We start from the raw sequence: 19,279 nt of genomic DNA, 5'->3' as shown, positions 1-19,279 counted from the left end.
ATTCATGTGTTTAAAACCTGTATTTATGTGTTTAAAACCTGTATTTATTGTTTAAAACCTGTATTTATGTGTTTAAAACCTGTATTTATATATTTAAAACCTGTATTTATGTGTTTAAAACCTGTATTTATTGTTTAAAACCTGTATTTATGTGTTTAAATCCTGTATTCATGTGTTTAAAACCTGTATTTATGTGTTTAAAACCTGTATTTATATATTTAAAACCTGTATTTATTGTTTAAATCCTGTATTTATGTGTTTAAAACCTGTATTTATTGTTTAAAACCTGTATTTATGTGTTTAAAACCTGTATTGATTGTTTAAAACCTGTATTTATATATTTAAAACCTGTATTTATGTGTTTAAAACCTGTATTTATGTGTTTAAAACCTGTATTTATATATTTAAAACCTGTATTTATTGTTTAAAACCTGTATTTATGTGTTTAAACATGTATTTATATATTTAAAACCTGTATTTATTGTTTAAAACCTGTATTTATGTGTTTAAAACCTGTATTCATATGTTTAAAATCTGTATTCATGTGTTTAAAACCTGTATTTATGTGTTTAAAACCTGTATTTATATATTTAAAACCTGTATTTATGTGTTTAAAACCTGTATTCATATGTTTAAAACCTGTATTCATATGTTTAAAACCTGTATTTATGTTTAAAACCTGTATTTATGTGTTTAAAACCTGTATTTATGTGTTTAAAACCTGTATTCATGTGTTTAAAACCTGTATTTATGTGTTTAAAACCTGTATTAATATGTTTAAAACCTGTATTTATGTTTAAAACCTGTGTTCATGTGTTTAAAACCTGTATTTATGTGTTTAAAACCTGTATTTATATATTTAAAACCTGTATTTATATGTTTAAAACCTGTATTTATGTGTTTAAAACCTGTTTTTAAGTGTTTAAAACCTGTATTTATATATTTAAAACCTGTATTTATGTTTAAAACCTGTATTTATGTTTAAAACCTGTATTTATATGTTTAAAACCTGTATTTATGTGTTTAAAACCTGTATTTATGTGTTTAAAACCTGTATTTATATATTTAAAACCTGTATTTATTGTTTAAAACCTGTATTTATGTGTTTAAAACCTGTATTGATTGTTTAAAACCTGTATTTATATATTTAAAACCTGTATTTATATATTTAAAACCTGTATTTATTGTTTACAACTTGTATTTATGTGTTTAAAACCTGTATTTATTGTTTTTAAACCTGTATTTATCTGTTTAAAACCTGTATTCATGTGTTTAAAACCTGTATTTATGTGTTTAAAACCTGTATTTATTGTTTAAAACCTGTATTTATGTGTTTAAAACCTGTATTTATATATTTAAAACCTGTATTTATGTGTTTAAAACCTGTATTTATTGTTTAAAACCTGTATTTATGTGTTTAAATCCTGTATTCATGTGTTTAAAACCTGTATTTATGTGTTTAAAACCTGTATTTATATATTTAAAACCTGTATTTATTGTTTAAATCCTGTATTTATGTGTTTAAAACCTGTATTTATTGTTTAAAACCTGTATTTATGTGTTTAAAACCTGTATTGATTGTTTAAAACCTGTATTTATATATTTAAAACCTGTATTTATGTGTTTAAAACCTGTATTTATGTGTTTAAAACCTGTATTTATATATTTAAAACCTGTATTTATTGTTTAAAACCTGTATTTATGTGTTTAAACATGTATTTATATATTTAAAACCTGTATTTATTGTTTAAAACCTGTATTTATGTGTTTAAAACCTGTATTCATATGTTTAAAATCTGTATTCATGTGTTTAAAACCTGTATTTATGTGTTTAAAACCTGTATTTATATATTTAAAACCTGTATTTATGTGTTTAAAACCTGTATTCATATGTTTAAAACCTGTATTCATATGTTTAAAACCTGTATTTATGTTTAAAACCTGTATTTATGTGTTTAAAACCTGTATTTATGTGTTTAAAACCTGTATTCATGTGTTTAAAACCTGTATTTATGTGTTTAAAACCTGTATTAATATGTTTAAAACCTGTATTTATGTTTAAAACCTGTGTTCATGTGTTTAAAACCTGTATTTATGTGTTTAAAACCTGTATTTATATATTTAAAACCTGTATTTATATGTTTAAAACCTGTATTTATGTGTTTAAAACCTGTTTTTAAGTGTTTAAAACCTGTATTTATATATTTAAAACCTGTATTTATGTTTAAAACCTGTATTTATGTTTAAAACCTGTATTTATATGTTTAAAACCTGTATTTATGTGTTTAAAACCTGTATTTATGTGTTTAAAACCTGTATTTATATATTTAAAACCTGTATTTATTGTTTAAAACCTGTATTTATGTGTTTAAAACCTGTATTGATTGTTTAAAACCTGTATTTATATATTTAAAACCTGTATTTATATATTTAAAACCTGTATTTATGTGTTTAAAACCTGTATTTATGTGTTTAAAACCTGTATTTATATATTTAAAACCTGTATTTATTGTTTAAAACCTGTATTTATGTGTTTAAACATGTATTTATATATTTAAAACCTGTATTTATTGTTTAAAACCTGTATTTATGTGTTTAAAACCTGTATTCATATGTTTAAAATCTGTATTCATGTGTTTAAAACCTGTATTTATGTGTTTAAAACCTGTATTTATATATTTAAAACCTGTATTTATGTGTTTAAAACCTGTATTCATATGTTTAAAACCTGTATTCATATGTTTAAAACCTGTATTTATGTTTAAAACCTGTATTTATGTGTTTAAAACCTGTATTTATGTGTTTAAAACCTGTATTCATGTGTTTAAAACCTGTATTTATGTGTTTAAAACCTGTATTAATATGTTTAAAACCTGTATTTATGTTTAAAACCTGTGTTCATGTGTTTAAAACCTGTATTTATGTGTTTAAAACCTGTATTTATATATTTAAAACCTGTATTTATATGTTTAAAACCTGTATTTATGTGTTTAAAACCTGTATTTATGTGTTTAAAACCTGTATTTATATATTTAAAACCTGTATTTATGTTTAAAACCTGTATTTATGTTTAAAACCTGTATTTATATGTTTAAAACCTGTATTTATGTGTTTAAAACCTGTATTTATTGTTTAAAACCTGTATTTATGTGTTTAAACATGTATTTATATATTTAAAACCTGTATTTATTGTTGAAAACCTGTATTTATGTGTTTAAAACCTGTATTCATATGTTTAAAACCTGTATTCATGTGTTTAAAACCTGTATTTATGTGTTTAAAACCTGTATTTATATATTTAAAACCTGTATTTATGTGTTTAAAACCTGTATTCATATGTTTAAAACCTGTATTCATATGTTTAAAACCTGTATTCATATGTTTAAAACCTGTATTTATGTTTAAAACCTGTATTTATGTGTTTAAAACCTGTATTTATGTGTTTAAAACCTGTATTCATGTGTTTAAAACCTGTATTTATGTGTTTAAAACCTGTATTCATATGTTTAAAACCTGTATTTATGTTTAAAACCTGTGTTCATGTGTTTAAAACCTGTATTTATGTGTTTAAAACCTGTATTTATGTTTAAAACCTGTATTTATGTCTTTAAAACCTATATTTATATATTTAAAACCTGTAATTATATGTTTAAAACCTGTATTTATGTGTTTAAAACCTGTATTTATATATTTAAAACCTGTATTTATGTTTAAAACCTGTATTTATATGTTTAAAACCTGTATTTATGTGTTTAAAACCTGTATTTATATATTTAAAACCTGTATTTATTGTTTAAAACCTGTATTTATGTGTTTAAACATGTATTTATATATTTAAAACCTGTATTTATTGTTTAAAACCTGTATTTATGTGTTTAAAACCTGTATTCATATGTTTAAAACCTGTATTCATGTGTTTAAAACCTGTATTTATGTGTTTAAAACCTGTATTTATATATTTAAAACCTGTATTTATGTTTAAAACCTGTATTCATATGTTTAAAACCTGTATTCATGTGTTTAAAACCTGTATTTATGTGTTTAAAACCTGTATTTATATATTTAAAACCTGTATTTATGTTTAAAACCTGTATTTATATGTTTAAAACCTGTATTTATGTGTTTAAAACCTGTATTTATGTGTTTAAAACCTGTATTTATATATTTAAAACCTGTATTTATATGTTTAAAACCTGTATTTATGTGTTTAAAACCTTTGATTCAGTTTACAAAAACAGAAAAATTTGGTTTGATGGTCTTTTCTAAATGTAACTGAAGCCTGTGAAGCTGCTGTTGCTCCGTCTGTCCGCATGATGGCGATGTTGTCCAACACGTGAAGCTGAAGCAGCTGATGAAGAAGACAGAGTTCACACAGGTGACATGAGTCACTTCATTCAGTGTTGAACAGCATCATCAGCCTCAGCTGCTCTCTGTTCACTGTGACGAGTGAAGGTTCAACACGTCGCATATAAAACGAGTCACTGTGTGGAGGACACTTCATGTTCCTTCTGTTCACATGTGACGGGCTGCTGGTGATGAAATCCTTCTGCACATGTATGTGTGTATCTGTATTCACTGAGAAACAATAATCCAATGAAGTCCTTGAAGAATCCTTGATTTACTTCTGAAACACAGCGAACATGTGAAGCTACATCAAGGAGCACCAAAGGTCCCTTTATCTGTGCTTTCATTGCATCTGAAGTGGAAGAATTTAAATAGTTCATGAGCGGATTGACAGAAAATGAGTCTTCAGCTTCTTGATGATATTACTGATAATAATAAAGTCATTCTTTAAAAAATAAAATCCAAATATTGCATTGTTTCATCATTTCAAATGTGATAATTTGCTGCTTTTGTCTGAACATGATAAATAAAAAATATATATTTTGGTTTTAGACAAATAGAGTCTGAGGAAATCCTAATTTCTCTATGTTCTGATGTTTTATAGACCAAATGATAACATATATATATTATTTGCAGGTTTAGTTAACATCTAGCTCAAGTAAATCCTCACAGAGCTGCATTTAAAATCACATTTTAGTGTTGAACTGCACAAACCAATATTGAAGCTGGTGTATGAATAACTAAAGCTATGAGCTGGACTCTGCCCAAGTGTGCCAACATGTTTTTCAACCTGCACTTTTCAGTCAGAGAGAGGGAGCTCATTACAGTAACATTGTCAGGCAGCCTGCTGGGAAGCAGACTGGTGTAACAGTGGAGGAGATGGGGGTACTGGGAGTTAACTGGGTGTGTGTGTAGAGGAGACGGAGCAGTGGGTGTTCTGCAGAAAAGACCTCACTCAGTGATGGAAAACATTCTTCTCAATGAGTCACAGTCATAAACATGTAAAATCATTACAAATACATGAAGTCTGAGCTGACTTCAACTCCTCGGTATGTGCAGCTCGCTCCAAAGCAAACAGCAGAAAAATGGGACTCCAACTAGTGATTCTGATGGTTAATTAAATTGTAAAATATCTAAAATAAAGTCGCATGACCGTGGTGGAGTTCCTTTATAGACTAACGTGAAGTCACGTGACCGTGGTGGAGTTCCTTTACAGACTAACGTGAAGTCGCGTGACCGCGGTGGAGTCCCTTTATAGACTAACGTGAAGTCGCGTGACCATGGTGGAGTTCCTTTATAGACTAACGTGAAGTCGCGTGACCGCGGTGGAGTTCCTTTATAGACTAACGTGAAGTCGCGTGACCGTGGTGGAGTTCCTTTATAGACTAACGTGAAGTCGCGTGACCGCGGTGGAGTTCCTTTATAGACTAACGTGAAGTCGCGTGACCGCGGTGGAGTTCCTTTATAGACTAACGTGAAGTCGCGTGACCGCGGTGGAGTTCCTTTATAGACTAACGTGAAGTCGCGTGACCGCGGTGGAGTTCCTTTATAGACTAACGTGAAGTCGCGTGACCGCGGTGGAGTTCCTTTATAGACTAACGTGAAGTCGCGTGACCATGGTGGAGTTCCTTTATAGACTAACGTGAAGTCGCGTGACCGTGGTGGAGTTCCTTTATAGACTAACGTGAAGTCGCGTGACCGTGGTGGAGTTCCTTTATAGACTAACGTGAAGTCGCGTGACCGTGGTGGAGTTCCTTTATAGACTAACGTGAAGTCGCGTGACCGTGGTGGAGTTCCTTTATAGACTAACGTGAAGTCGCGTGACTGCGCTGGAGTTCCTTTATAGACTAACGTGAAGTCGCGTGACCGTGGTGGTGTTCCTTTATAGACTAACGTGAAGTCGCGTGACCATGGTGGAGTTCCTTTATAGACTAACGTGAAGTCGCGTGACCGCGGTGGTGTTCCTTTATAGACTAACGTGAAGTCGCGTGACCATGGTGGAGTTCCTTTATAGACTAACGTGAAGTCGCGTGACCGTGGTGGAGTTCCTTTATAGACTAACGTGAAGTCGCGTGACTGCGCTGGAGTTCCTTTATAGACTAACGTGAAGTCATGTGAAGAAGAGGAGGAGTTTCTTCCTCAGCGGAAGGAGACCACGGACCTCCTCCAGGACAATGTGAGACACAGAGTTGATCCAGTGGGTTAGGTTTACGTATATATAATATACATAATATGTAATAAAGAATAAACCAGTTATCGAGCCGTGATGGACTTCTTTGGGACATATCAACGTCTCGTCTCGTAGATCTGAACCCGAACATCGTGTTTGATTCCCGGACAATAAGCGGCCGTAGCAGCGATGGGAGCTCCGCGTTGAGGAGCCGAGAGAAGAGAAAGATGAGGGTCGCGCTGCGGAGCTTGTTGTTGTTTAGCTTCTGTTTCCTCATACGAGGTGAGTTTGTCATCGAGTCCTCTTGTTCCTCCCGGTGGGATGTGTGAGAGTGTTGGTTAACAGCCGGGAGAAGAGGCTTCTAACGGGCGGAGGTGTGTGGAGAGGTCCGAGGATCAGGGCCCTCTAGCTGTTAGCCTCATGCTATCAGTGCTGCTTCGCCTGTTTGACTGCTGGAGGAGCCGAAATAATCCACAGTTAGCTTCAGTTTGTATATGTTTTTATATTTATAAACTCTCACTGAGCCCTGTCCTCACACTTTACATCTTATTTTAACGCAGTTAGCATGCTAACTGTCTTATTTTAACACCGTTATTCATGATATCCGCTGTGGTAATAACTTAGATTAGCATTGCTAGCAGCAGTTAGCACAACAAATGCTACGCGAGCGAGTCCTCCAGCTCGCTGTAACGTTATATGTATACATATGTGATATTTAGCTAACAGCGGAGCTAATCGATACTATTATGTTATTATTGATTAAATCATATTGAACCACATTTATCTGTATTCAAACTGGAGCAGCTCATGTTTTCATGTTGTTATGCTAACAAGCTAGCTGAGGTAATTTCTGCTCAGTAACACTGTTATTATTATTAATAATGTTATTATTATTATTATTCATATTATTATATATAAATTAATTGATTTATCAGACTTCTTTTTAAAGAGATATAATAATTCAACAATATTTAAATATAAATATATGACTTTAATAAACACAATAAAGTTATTTATCAATGTTTCTAGATTTGTTCCTATTGTTTTATTTAATTATATTCTTTGCCTCCTTTTTTAGTATTTACACTTTTATTTTTATTTAATAATTAATTTCTTTAATTTGCTAACTATGTTCCGATTTCTAAATAAAACTGAGTATCTGTTTTATTTATTATTCTACACTAATATCATTTATTTCTATAGATTTATATTTTTATTTATATTAATTCTTCATTTAATAATGAGCCACAATATTCTGAATTGTTTTGATGTTTTTTGACTCTTTAAAAATACAGTAAAGTTAAAAGCTACTTTATAAAAAGATGTATTTTTATATTAAAAACATATAAATGAAATAATAAACCTGTCAGATAAATAACTGTAAATTCACTGTAAGTCATTTGCTATTAACTAAAAGTAAAATACAGACTTTATTCTGTTGGTTATAAGTTATTTAACGATTACTTTCATCATCAATCAATCTGTTGATTATTGTCTGTTATTTAAATAGCTGTTGGTCAGAAAACATGAGAAGTCTGTTTTGTTTTGCCCAAAATATATTAATTTATCTGTGATATGAAACCAAAGACGCTTCATGTTTCAGCCTCGATCGATTGATCGATTATCTCAATAACAGCTGATCCGTTTGATTGATTACTGAGCTGTGATCACATAAAAACATTAAAATATGTTATTCATATTTACCTCACTGGAACCAACAACATTCTGTTTATGGCTATTTACATTATTGATCAATGTGATGATTTATTTCAGGTTATTCGTTTTTAAATGTTTTGTTCGTCCAACATTTAAATATTTTCCCTTTATTCTGATAGAAAACAGTAAATCCACACAATGGAAATGAATATTTTCCAGTTTAAACGGTGTATTTTTGTGTATTTTCCACAGTTTAAAGTGTATTGATGTTAACCTCTTCCAGGCGTGCCCCTGCTGCTCTATGCAAACCGACGGGACCTTCGGCTGGTGGACGCGGCCCACGAGAAGGCCAACTCCACGGTGGTGGTGGGGGGGCTGGAGGACGCCGCCGCCGTGGACTACGTCTACTCTCAGGGTCTCATCTACTGGAGCGACGTCAGCGAGGAGGCCATCAAACGCACCGTCTTCAACCGATCACAGGCCAGCGTCGTCCAGATCGTGGTCCCAGGTCTGGCCTCCCCAGACGGACTGGCCTGTGATTGGTTAGGAAGTAAACTCTACTGGACAGACTCGGAGACCAATCGGATCGAGGTGGCCGAGCTGGACGGCTCCTTGAGGAAGGTTTTGTTCTGGCAGGAGCTGGACCAGCCGAGGGCCATCGCTCTGGATCCAGAACGAGGGTGAGTCTGAGGGACTGGGTTTCAGTCCTGGTTCAGGGGGAAAAGTGGGTCCTGGTCTAGTCTCTCTGTAGTGGACCTGATGAAGACCAGTGGGAGTGGGTCAGTGAATCTATATATATAACTCACCTCCTCACCTGTAGTCTGTAACTCACTTGTAGTCTCTGTGGTCCCTCTGGGTCCTGGTCTCACAGGAGGATGTAGATCCACGAGGACTCAGGTTAAGGAGGTCTGTAATGTATTCATGAGTTTTATTTAAATGTATCTCTTGGGTTTTATTGTCTCTTTGATCCTCTTCAGTATGGAAGATCAAAGAGACCAGAACTCAGTGTGTTGATAATAATAAAACCATCTGAATACTGATCATTGATTATTAGTTTTCATAGATACATTCTGGACCATGTTCTAGTTATTTAGCTTCTGTTGTTTTTATTTAGGTGAAAGTCTTTTGTGACTGACACGTTTCATTTAGTCATGTTCTGGTCTCACTGTGTCCTGGTCTCACTGTGTCCTGGTCTCACTGTGTTCTGGTCTCACTGTGTCCTGGTCTCACTATGCTGTGTTCTGGTCTCACTGTACTGTGTCCTGGTCTCACTGTGTCCTGGTCTCACTATGCTGTGTTCTGGTCTCACTATACCGTGTCCTGGTCTCACTATACCGTGTCCTGGTCTCACCGTGTCCTGGTCTCACTATACCGTGTTCTGGTCTCACTGTGTCCTGGTCTCACTATGCTGTGTTCTGGTCTCACTGTACTGTGTCCTGGTCTCACTGTGTCCTGGTCTCACTGTGTCCTGGTCTTATTATTCTCCGAATGAAGTGATCGGATCGGTTGTTGTCTTTACCATGAATGAAGTGATCGGATTGCAGTGTTTCCATTATATTAGAGGGGCGCCCCGCCCCCCCTTGAAGCTCAAGTTAATTTAGATTAATTGTATTTTCTATATAGCTTCAGATCACAACAGAAGTCATTTAAGGTTCCTTTCCTATAGAACAGGTCTACACCGTGTTCTTTAAACAGTCTTATGTTATTTATCTTATTTACAGACGGCATTTCATTTCTGTCTCTACATGGTCGTGCGTTTTCAATTCTCCTCTGCTCTCTGTATCGCGCACGGCAGAGTTCCGACATGATTGTGCGCGCGCACACACAGACACGTGCGCGCGCACACAGGTGAGCACGCTCCTACCAGCGGACAGAGAGCGCGCATCGGAAAATATGTCGTGTCAGCCACCTGAAAAGCAGACAACAATATCTGCATTTTTTTAAACGCTCCCATGTGGTGAAGATGTCAACACTAGCTCTCCTGCGAGTGTTGACTGCTGTCAATACAAGAAATATATGAACACCATGATTCCTTTAAGTGTTAGCGTCTGTGTCCTCAGGTACATGTACTGGACAGACTGGGGTGAGATCCCAAAGATCGAGCGAGCCGGGATGGACGGGACGAATCGCTCCATGATCATCGATAAAGAGATCTACTGGCCCAACGGTCTCACTCTGGACTACAGGCTGGAGAAGATCTACTGGGCCGATGCCAAGCACAACTTCATCCACCGCTGCAACCTGGACGGGTCCTCCAGGTACTCAACATGTCATCTACTGTCTTCACTGTACTGAAGTACTTCTAAAGCAGGGGTCACCAACCTTTTTGAAACTGAGAGCTACTTCAAGGGTACCGAGTAGTACGAAGGGCTACTTGTTTGATACAAACTTCCTGAATAACAAAGTTGCACAGATCACCTTTTAATAATAGTATATGTGAAGAGACTGTTTGATCACATGTCAGTTAATTATTCCTCACAATAATTATTAATAATGATTTCCACAACAATGATGGTATTGCTACACATACATATTTAAACATGCAACTGTTATTTCTGTTAATCTGTTTCAACATTTGAAAGTCAGAGGTATCACATCTCTGATATTTTTGTATCATCACATGATCAAAGCCGGTTACTTTTGCACATAGCGCCTGCTGGTGAATGATCCAGTGGTAATGTAGAAATTTTGCGACGTCTGGGTCACCTTTGCATTGCGCAATGAAGCCTGCATGCCGGCCCGTCATCGCGGGAGCCCCGTCTGTTGTCACCGACACCAGCTTTTCCAACGGTACCTTTGTCTCCACGAAGAAACTAGTAACCAGTCTCGTCTATAGCCGAGCGGGGGATCCAACCCTCCGAGGCGCGCGAGCGTCTTCGGGCGCCCGCGTTCAAACCTCTAGTCTGGGCCTTTTCGGTCCTGAACCTGAAAACCTAGTGCGGTGCGGCAGCCTCGTCCTGGCTGTCCGCCGTGCGCCTCCGGGTACCCAACTCTCTTAACTCTCTGCAAGCGTTTTTGATTGAAAAAGAACAGCAACTACAATTTTAGACGGAGCTCCATGGTGACTTGTGCTATTTTTAGAACATGTCTTGTGGGCGACTCACGTGGTCCCTGCGGGCGACAGGGTGCCCGCGGGCACCGTGTTGGCTACCTCTGTTCTAAAGGATACTGAAGTAAATGTACCTGGTGATGTGTGTTTTCAGAGAGGTGGTGGTCAAAGGAGAACTTCCTCACCCGTTCGCTCTCACCCTGTACGAGGACACTCTGTTCTGGACCGACTGGAACACTCACTCCATCCACTCCTGTAGGAAACAGACCGGAGACGAGCAGCGGATCGTCCACTCGGACATCTTCTCTCCGATGGACATCCACGTCTTCAGCGCCAAGAGACAAGACATACGTGAGTCTAAATGTCCCCATAGGTTTAGGATTCTTTCACCAGATGGAGTGTTTTAGGTTTTAACATTAACCTAGTGTGAGTCTCTAATGTCCTCTCTGTGGACAATAGTGAGTCTCTAATGTCCTCTTTAATGTCCTCTCTGTGGACAATAGTGACTCTTTAATGTCCTCTCTGTGGACAATAGTGACTCTTTAATGTCCTCTCTGTGGACAATAGTGAGTCTGTCATGTCTTCTTTAATGTCCTCTCTGTGGACAATAGTGAGTCTTTAATGTCCTCTCTGTGGGCAATAGTGAGTCTCTAATGTCCTCTCTGGGCAGTAGTGAGTCTGTAATGTCCTCTTTAACGTCCCCTCTCCATTAACAGTAGTGAAGAGTCCCTGCTCGGTGAACAATGGAGGATGTTCCCACCTCTGTCTCTTGTCTCCGATGAAGCCTTTCTATCAGTGTGCCTGTCCCACTGGAGTCCAGCTGTTGGAGGACGGGAAGACCTGCAGAGACGGTGAGGACACATCATCACACTGTGCTCTTACCCTTCTATCAGCTGTATATATATATTGATTTAAACTGTGAGGTTGTTGCTTCATGTCTCTTCGTTCCTCTCTGGACGTTCTAATGCTAACAAGCTAAAGGTAGCGTTGGGTTTGACCTGCTGTTGCCATGGTAACCCCCCCTCTTTATTTACATGTTTCTGGTTGGCTGCAGAGCAACGAGGAGTGAAGGCGGAGAATCTTTTGTGAGAGACGGATCACATGATCTCCTGCAGACAAAGCCTCCTTTCACTGAGCAGCTTTAACTGTTTCTGGGTTTCTCTCTGAGCTCCTCCTCCTCCAACAATAAGACACATAAACAATTCAGCTTTAACTGAGAACATGAACAACATAAAAACAAACATGAGAACATACCGACATGAGGACATACCGACATGAGGACATACCGACATGAGGACATACCAACATGAGGACATACCGACATGAGAATATACCAACATGAGGATATACCAACATACCAACATGAGAATATACGAACATACGGACACGAGAACATACCGACACGACAACATACCAACATTACAACATGACAACATGGGCCAATGAGAGTGTCGAATGTTGATGAGAGTATCGATGAGTGCCCATGAGAGTACTACTATAGATAAAATCCTAACGATACCCATCCCTACTGCCCCCCTGTGGTCTGTCCTCTGATGACCTCTGACCTTCCCGTTGCTCCTCAGGTGCGACTCAGATGCTGCTGTTGGCTCGGCGGACCGACCTGCGCCGCATCTCTCTGGACACGCCGGACTTCACAGACATCGTCCTGCAGGTGGAGGACATCCGGCACGCTATCGCTGTGGACTATGACCCGGTGGACGGGTACGTCTACTGGACAGACGACGACGTGAAGGCCATCCGCCGGTCGCTGCTGGACGGCAGCGACGCCCAGTTCGTAGTCACGTCTCAGGTCAACCACCCCGACGGCATCGCCGTGGACTGGATCGCCCGGAACCTGTACTGGACCGACACTGGGACGGACCGCATCGAGGTGACCCGGCTCAACGGGACCATGCGTAAGATCCTGATCTCCGAAGACCTGGACGAGCCCAGAGCCATCGTACTGGACCCTGTGGCAGGGTGAGTCCATCGATCAATGAGTCCCGATCAGAGTCCTGATCAGATTTCTATTAGTAATAATATTAATAATAATCCTAATGATGATAATAATAATGTTAATTAGCTCCTTCCTGTCTGTGTTTCTATTAGTAATAATAATAATGATAATAACCATAATGATAGTAATCATTTTATTACACTACTTCCTGTCTGTGTCTCTGTTAGTAATAATATTAATAATATTAATAATCATAATGATAATGTTAAAATGGCTGTGTCTCCAGCTACATGTACTGGACCGACTGGGGCGAGGTCCCAAAGATCGAGCGAGCCGACCTGGACGGGATGGAGCGTCTGGTGATGGTCAACACTTCTCTGGGATGGCCCAACGGACTCGCCCTCGACTATGAGGAACGCAAACTGTACTGGGGGGACGCCAAGACGGACAAGATCGAGGTCTGTGAGGGGGAGACCTGGGAGTTGTAGTTCTAGTTTAAGTGTGGGTTCACCTGGGAGCTGTAGTTCTATAACCAGTAAGTTCACCTGGAGTTGTAGTTCTATAATAAATGTGAGTTCCCCTCGAGTTGTAGTTTTATAACTAGTGTGAGTTCACCTCGAGTTGTAGTTTTATAACTAGTGTGAGTTCACCTGGAGTTGTAGTTTTATAACTAGTGTGAGTTCACCTGGAGTTGTAGTTTTATAACTAGTGTGAGTTCACCTGGAGTTGTAGTTCTAGAATCAGTGTGAGTTCACCTGGACTTGTAGTTCTAGAATCAGTGTGAGTTCACCTGGGATTTGTAGTTCTTCTGCTGCTTCACGGTGATTCCTCGCTGTGATTGGTCGGTCACAGAGTCGGACGTCCTGCCAGCTTTAACATGAACTGATATAAATAACAAACATGAAACATGTTTTGGTCATTTTTTATATAAATATTGTGGATTTATCTTTTCGCCACATAAGGAAACTAATGTATTTAGTTAATCCAAAAACTATCTTCTCCATGAAAATAAGAAAAGAGAAAGATCATATTTAATGTAAATGTAGAATATGTTCCTGTTAAAGGTGTCGACGGTCAGAATGAAAACACAATGGTCTCTTTTCTTCTTCTGTGGTTTCTGTCCTCGCGCAATCTCTCCGTGTTCTTGTCTGTTTTTATTTTCCTCTCGTGACCTCACCTGAGCCTCGGAGGTGGTGCAGGTTTTGTCTGTAGATTCCTCACATTTCTACATGTCTTTATTATTTCTCTTCATATTTTACATGAACTCTAACCATGTGTTCTCCTTAAAGTGTTCTTGTGAGCATGCTCGGTGTGTCTCACCCTCCTGTCTGTCTACCTGTCTGTCTGTCAGGTGATGGACATGGACGGGACAGGACGACGAGTGCTGGTGGAGGACAAACTTCCTCACATCTTCGGCTTCACTCTGCTGGGAGACTTCATCTACTGGACAGACTGGCAGCGCCGCAGCATCGAACGGGTCCACAAACGCACCGCGGAGAGAGAGGTTATCATCGACCAGCTGCCGGACCTCATGGGCCTCAAGGCCACTTATGTGCACCAGTTCTACGGTGAGTCCAGGACCCTGGAGACCAGGACCCTGAAGATCAGCATGGGACTGGAAGGACCCATGCTGGTCCTTCCAGTAGATGTTGCTCCAGTTAAAACTTCAGACCGGGACAAGAAACGGCTATCTTAGCTTAGCATGAAGACTGGAAACGGCTATCTTAGCTTAGCATAAAGAATGGAAACAACTTCCTTAGCTTAGCACAAAGACTGGAAACAGCTATCTTAGCTTAGCATAAAGACTGGAAACAGCTATCTTAGCTTAGCACAAAGACTGGCAACAGCTATCTTAGCTTAGCACAAAAACTGGAAACAGCTATCTTAGCTTAGCATAAAGAATGGAAACAACTTCCTTAGCTTAGCACAAAGGCTGGAAACAGCTATCTTAGCTTAGCATAAAGATTGGATTCAGAGGTTAACAGTTAGCTTAGCTTAACCTGGGTCCTACCAGCTACTCTAAAGCTCCCTGATTGATCCATCTGATGGGTTCTTTCTGGTTTTGATAATCTAAAATAAACAAAGTGACTCAATTAATCCTCAACACTAACTAAATATTATCATCCAGAAAAAATATCCTGCATCATGTAGTCAGAAATCAGCCACAAACACCTAGAAAGAACAATTTATATTTGTTATAGAAAATAAATCAAACTCCTCCAGACAGTCTAAAAAAACAACTAAAACGACAACTTCAACCACTGACCAGAACCCTGTGGCTCACTTGTGACCCACCTGTGACTCACTTGTGACTCACCTGTGACCCACCTGTGACTCACCTGTGACCCACCTGTGACTCACTTGTGACCCACCTGTGACTCACTTGTGACTCACTTGTGACCCACCTGTGACTCACTTGTGACTCACCTGTGGCCCCGCCCCCCTCAGGTACCAACCCGTGTGCAGAGAGTAACGGTGGCTGCAGCCACCTGTGCCTCTACAAGCCTCAGGGCGTTCAGTGCGGATGTCCCATCGGTCTGGAGCTCATCACTGACATGAGGACCTGCATCGTGCCCGAAGCCTTCCTGCTCTTCTCCCGTCACACCGATATCCGACGCATCTCACTGGAAACCAACAACAACAACGTGGCCATACCGCTCACTGGAGTCAAGGAGGCCTCGGCTCTCGACTTCGACGTCACCGACAACCGGATCTACTGGACCGACATCACTCTGAAGGTGAGAAGAGACTCTCCTCCACCGTATCTTTTAATGAGTATGTGTATATATTAGTGCTGGGCAACGATTACAATTTTTAATCGTGATTAATCGCATGATGTTTTTGCGATTAATCGCATTGTTATGCGCAAAATTCAATAATGAATTCAAAAGTAGTGTATTGTGCACTTTTATTTTAAAAGTACTGCTATATGAACAAAAGTGCAATAACCGTAATATGTGTGGTATTTGTTATAAATGTACGTTGGTACATAGAGGGTGATAAGAAGCTGTACATGGAGGGACTTAGGACCCAGGGGAATGTAGGTGAAGGAAACGGGAAGAGACGGAAGTGACGCCACACAAACAGCTGTTCACCGCTCGCTTCTGGCCGGCCAGTTCTTGTGTTAAAAATTTCCGCTTAATAATAATAAAAAAACTGCGTTAACACGCGATAAAATAATTGTCAGTGTTAATTAATTAATGCGTTAACTTGCCCAGCACTAATATATACGTATATGGTTCAGTCAGATTCTCAGTATGGAACCTGAACACCTGTACGTGGTCTAACGTGGTCTTGCCTCGTCCCCCCTGCAGACCATCAGCCGGGCCTTCATGAATGGCAGCGCTCTGGAACACGTGGTGGAGTTCGGTCTGGACTACCCGGAGGGGATGGCGGTGGACTGGCTGGGGAAGAACCTGTACTGGGCCGACACCGGTACCAACCGCATCGAGGTGGCCAAGCTGGACGGGCAGCACCGGCAGGTCCTGGTCTGGAAGGACCTGGACAGTCCACGAGCTCTGGCTCTGGATCCAGCTGAAGGGTGAGAACTAAAACCACGAGGAGACCAATCAGTACGACTGTAGACCAGTATGAAGACCATCGTAGGAACAAAAAAATATTTGTTTCTCCTATAGTTAATCTCAGAGAATATTTAAGTTTTTCCCCGTAAAGTCATACATATTATCCTGTTAATTTATACATATTATCCTGTTAATTTATACATATTATCCTGTTAATTTATACATATTATCCTGTTAATTTATACATATTATCCTGTTCATTTATACATATTATCCTGTTCATTTATACATATTATCCTGTTAATTTATACATATTATCCTGATAATTTATACATATTATCCTGTTAATTTATACATATTATCCTGTTAATTCATACATATTATCCTGTTAATTTACAACTTTGATGTGAGAGAATATCCACGTTTTTCACGTTTTGTTCTTGTAAATTTACAACTTTAATCTCCCCAAAATTCTGAATACCCCTCATCTCTGTAATTAATTAATTAATTAATGTATTTTACTAGGGGTGGGGGAAAAAATCGACACAGCATTGTATCGCGATATTTTGCGTGGCGATATTGTATCGATACATGGACGGCAAGTATCGATCTTTTATTATATAAACTATTAAAAATTTGAAAAATCAAATCAATTGCTTTTTCAGTCCACTAGATGGTGCTGAGTTGTTTTCTGGTGAGGTCAGGAAAGGTCCCGGGTCAGCGTGATTGGTAGGAAGTTGGTCAAAACAAAGATAGAGACATCTGGCCTCACAACATGGGGAGACTGCAGCGCATAACTGTCCCTCTGCCATGACGTCCACGCATTGCAAGTTATACTGAGTTATATAACTCTTATATCCTACTTATATAAGTTGTAGTTCATATACTGAGTCCACACGTTTGCATTTAGTTAAGTTGGACTATGTAGTAATACAAACAGTTCAGTTTGTCAGGTTCATGCAACATTTATGACATTGTTGGTCAGTCTGTCTGCTTGACAATCTTATTTTACTACAATAAAAATGATTGAAGTGAGATGAACAGACTGAAAACTTTATCTCATTAGATAAAACATGTTGACAGTTTTCCTTTGGGCACGTAATTTGAAGTTGAAAAAAGTAATAAATCGCAATATATGCCTATGTTATCGCAATACTCAGAATATCGCAGTATCGTGATAATATCGTATCGCGGGATCTCTGGTGATTCCCACCCCTATATTTTACCCACAATGCCCTAACCCACCGTCGTAGACCAGAGACTCACCTGAGAACCACTAAGACCTGGTTTCCCGTCCACAGGTACATGTACTGGACCGAGTGGGGCGGGAAGCCAAAGATCGACCGGGCGGCGATGGACGGGACGGGCCGGATCACTCTGGTGGCCGACGTGGGCCGAGCCAACGGACTCACCATCGACTATGCCGAGCGGCGCCTCTACTGGACCGACCTGGACACCACGCTCATCGAGTCCTCCAACATGCTCGGTGGGAACCCGTTGTTTTAAAACGTTAATGAAGACGATCGGCACCATGTTGGTCTCTCAGTCTTCATCTCCACATGTTCACCAGATGTGGCGTCTGATTTAGATTTGAAACTAACGTTTAGAGAAAAGATGGAACATTAAAAGTCTGAAATAGTCTCTTTTCTTCCAGAGATGTTCTGAACATAATTGGTTTCACAACATCTGAGACTTATGGTTCAAAACTTATAGGCCAAAATGTAAAGTTGTTGTCTCATACATTTTGACTTAAATCTCAGAGAATATTAAAGGTTCTTGAATTTGTAGGTTTTTACTCGTGAATTTAAACATATTTTCCCGTAAATGTAATACTTTGATGTGAGATTAGATTAGATTTTTGACTAAAATCTCAAGAATATCAAAGTTTATCTCTCTTAAATTTGTAGGTAATTTTCTCGTAAGAATGAGAATTTCAAGTGTTTTTTTCTCATAAATTTACGATTTAAATATCCTTAAAATTCCCTTTGGTCGGAACCACAGTTTTGTTTGACTTAATAATCTCAGAGAATATCCACGTGTTTGTTTTGTACTTTGGCTCAACTTTACTCCAGATTTAGTTCGTAAAGGAACCGTTTTATTTTTGATGATGAATATGTTTCACCATATTGTTCATGAACAACTCCTGTCCTCAGGTCAGGACCGAGAGGTGATAGCAGACGACCTCCCTCACCCTTTCGGCCTCACCCAGTACCAGGACTACATCTACTGGACCGACTGGAGCCAGCGCAGCATCGAGCGAGCCAACAAGACCAGCGGCCAGAACCGCACGGTGATCCAGGGCCACCTGGACTACGTCATGGACATCCTGGTGTTCCACTCGTCCAGACAGGCCGGCTGGAACGCCTGCGCCTCCACCAACGGACACTGCTCCCACCTCTGCCTCGCCGTGCCCGTCAGCAGCTTCGTCTGCGGCTGCCCCGCCCACTTCTCCCTCAACTACGACAACAAGACGTGCAGCGGTGAGGCGGCCGGTTAAATACGTGGAGAACATCTTGCTCTTCATCAGAACCCTGCAGGTCTGACCCGGTTCTTCTTTGTCTTCCAGCTCCGACCTCCTTCCT

At 38.9% G+C, this 19,279-nt stretch overlaps 1 protein-coding gene across 2 annotated transcripts in view; it reads left to right on the top strand.

The window, feature by feature from the left end:
• Positions 1-6,487: 6,487 nt before the first annotated feature.
• The window catches only part of lrp6 (low density lipoprotein receptor-related protein 6), a 30,589-nt gene continuing 17,797 nt past the window's right edge, over positions 6,488-19,279 (top strand). Inside the window, exons 1-13 of one of the 2 annotated variants that reach the window (XM_076111264.1) lie at positions 6,488-6,796; positions 8,454-8,850; positions 10,231-10,428; positions 11,374-11,570; positions 11,939-12,070; positions 12,803-13,199; positions 13,463-13,634; positions 14,528-14,744; positions 15,625-15,914; positions 16,491-16,717; positions 17,999-18,183; positions 18,851-19,177; positions 19,264-19,279. The exon at positions 19,264-19,279 is cut by the window's right edge and continues 187 nt beyond it. In XM_076111264.1, coding sequence (XP_075967379.1) covers positions 6,742-6,796; positions 8,454-8,850; positions 10,231-10,428; positions 11,374-11,570; positions 11,939-12,070; positions 12,803-13,199; positions 13,463-13,634; positions 14,528-14,744; positions 15,625-15,914; positions 16,491-16,717; positions 17,999-18,183; positions 18,851-19,177; positions 19,264-19,279 — 2,810 coding nt within the window. In that variant the 5' untranslated portion in view covers positions 6,488-6,741. Of the gene's footprint in view, positions 6,797-8,453; positions 8,851-10,230; positions 10,429-11,373; positions 11,571-11,935; positions 12,071-12,802; positions 13,200-13,462; positions 13,635-14,527; positions 14,745-15,624; positions 15,915-16,490; positions 16,718-17,998; positions 18,184-18,850; positions 19,178-19,263 lie in introns of both variants that reach the window. The other variant, XM_076111262.1, reaches the window with a different exon arrangement.

Source organism: Anarhichas minor, unplaced genomic scaffold (genome assembly GCF_050575085.1).
Source record: "Anarhichas minor isolate MPS153535 unplaced genomic scaffold, ASM5057508v1 ptg000044l, whole genome shotgun sequence".
Lineage (NCBI taxonomy): Eukaryota > Metazoa > Chordata > Actinopteri > Perciformes > Anarhichadidae > Anarhichas > Anarhichas minor.
This window is presented reverse-complemented; position numbering and strand designations above follow the sequence as displayed.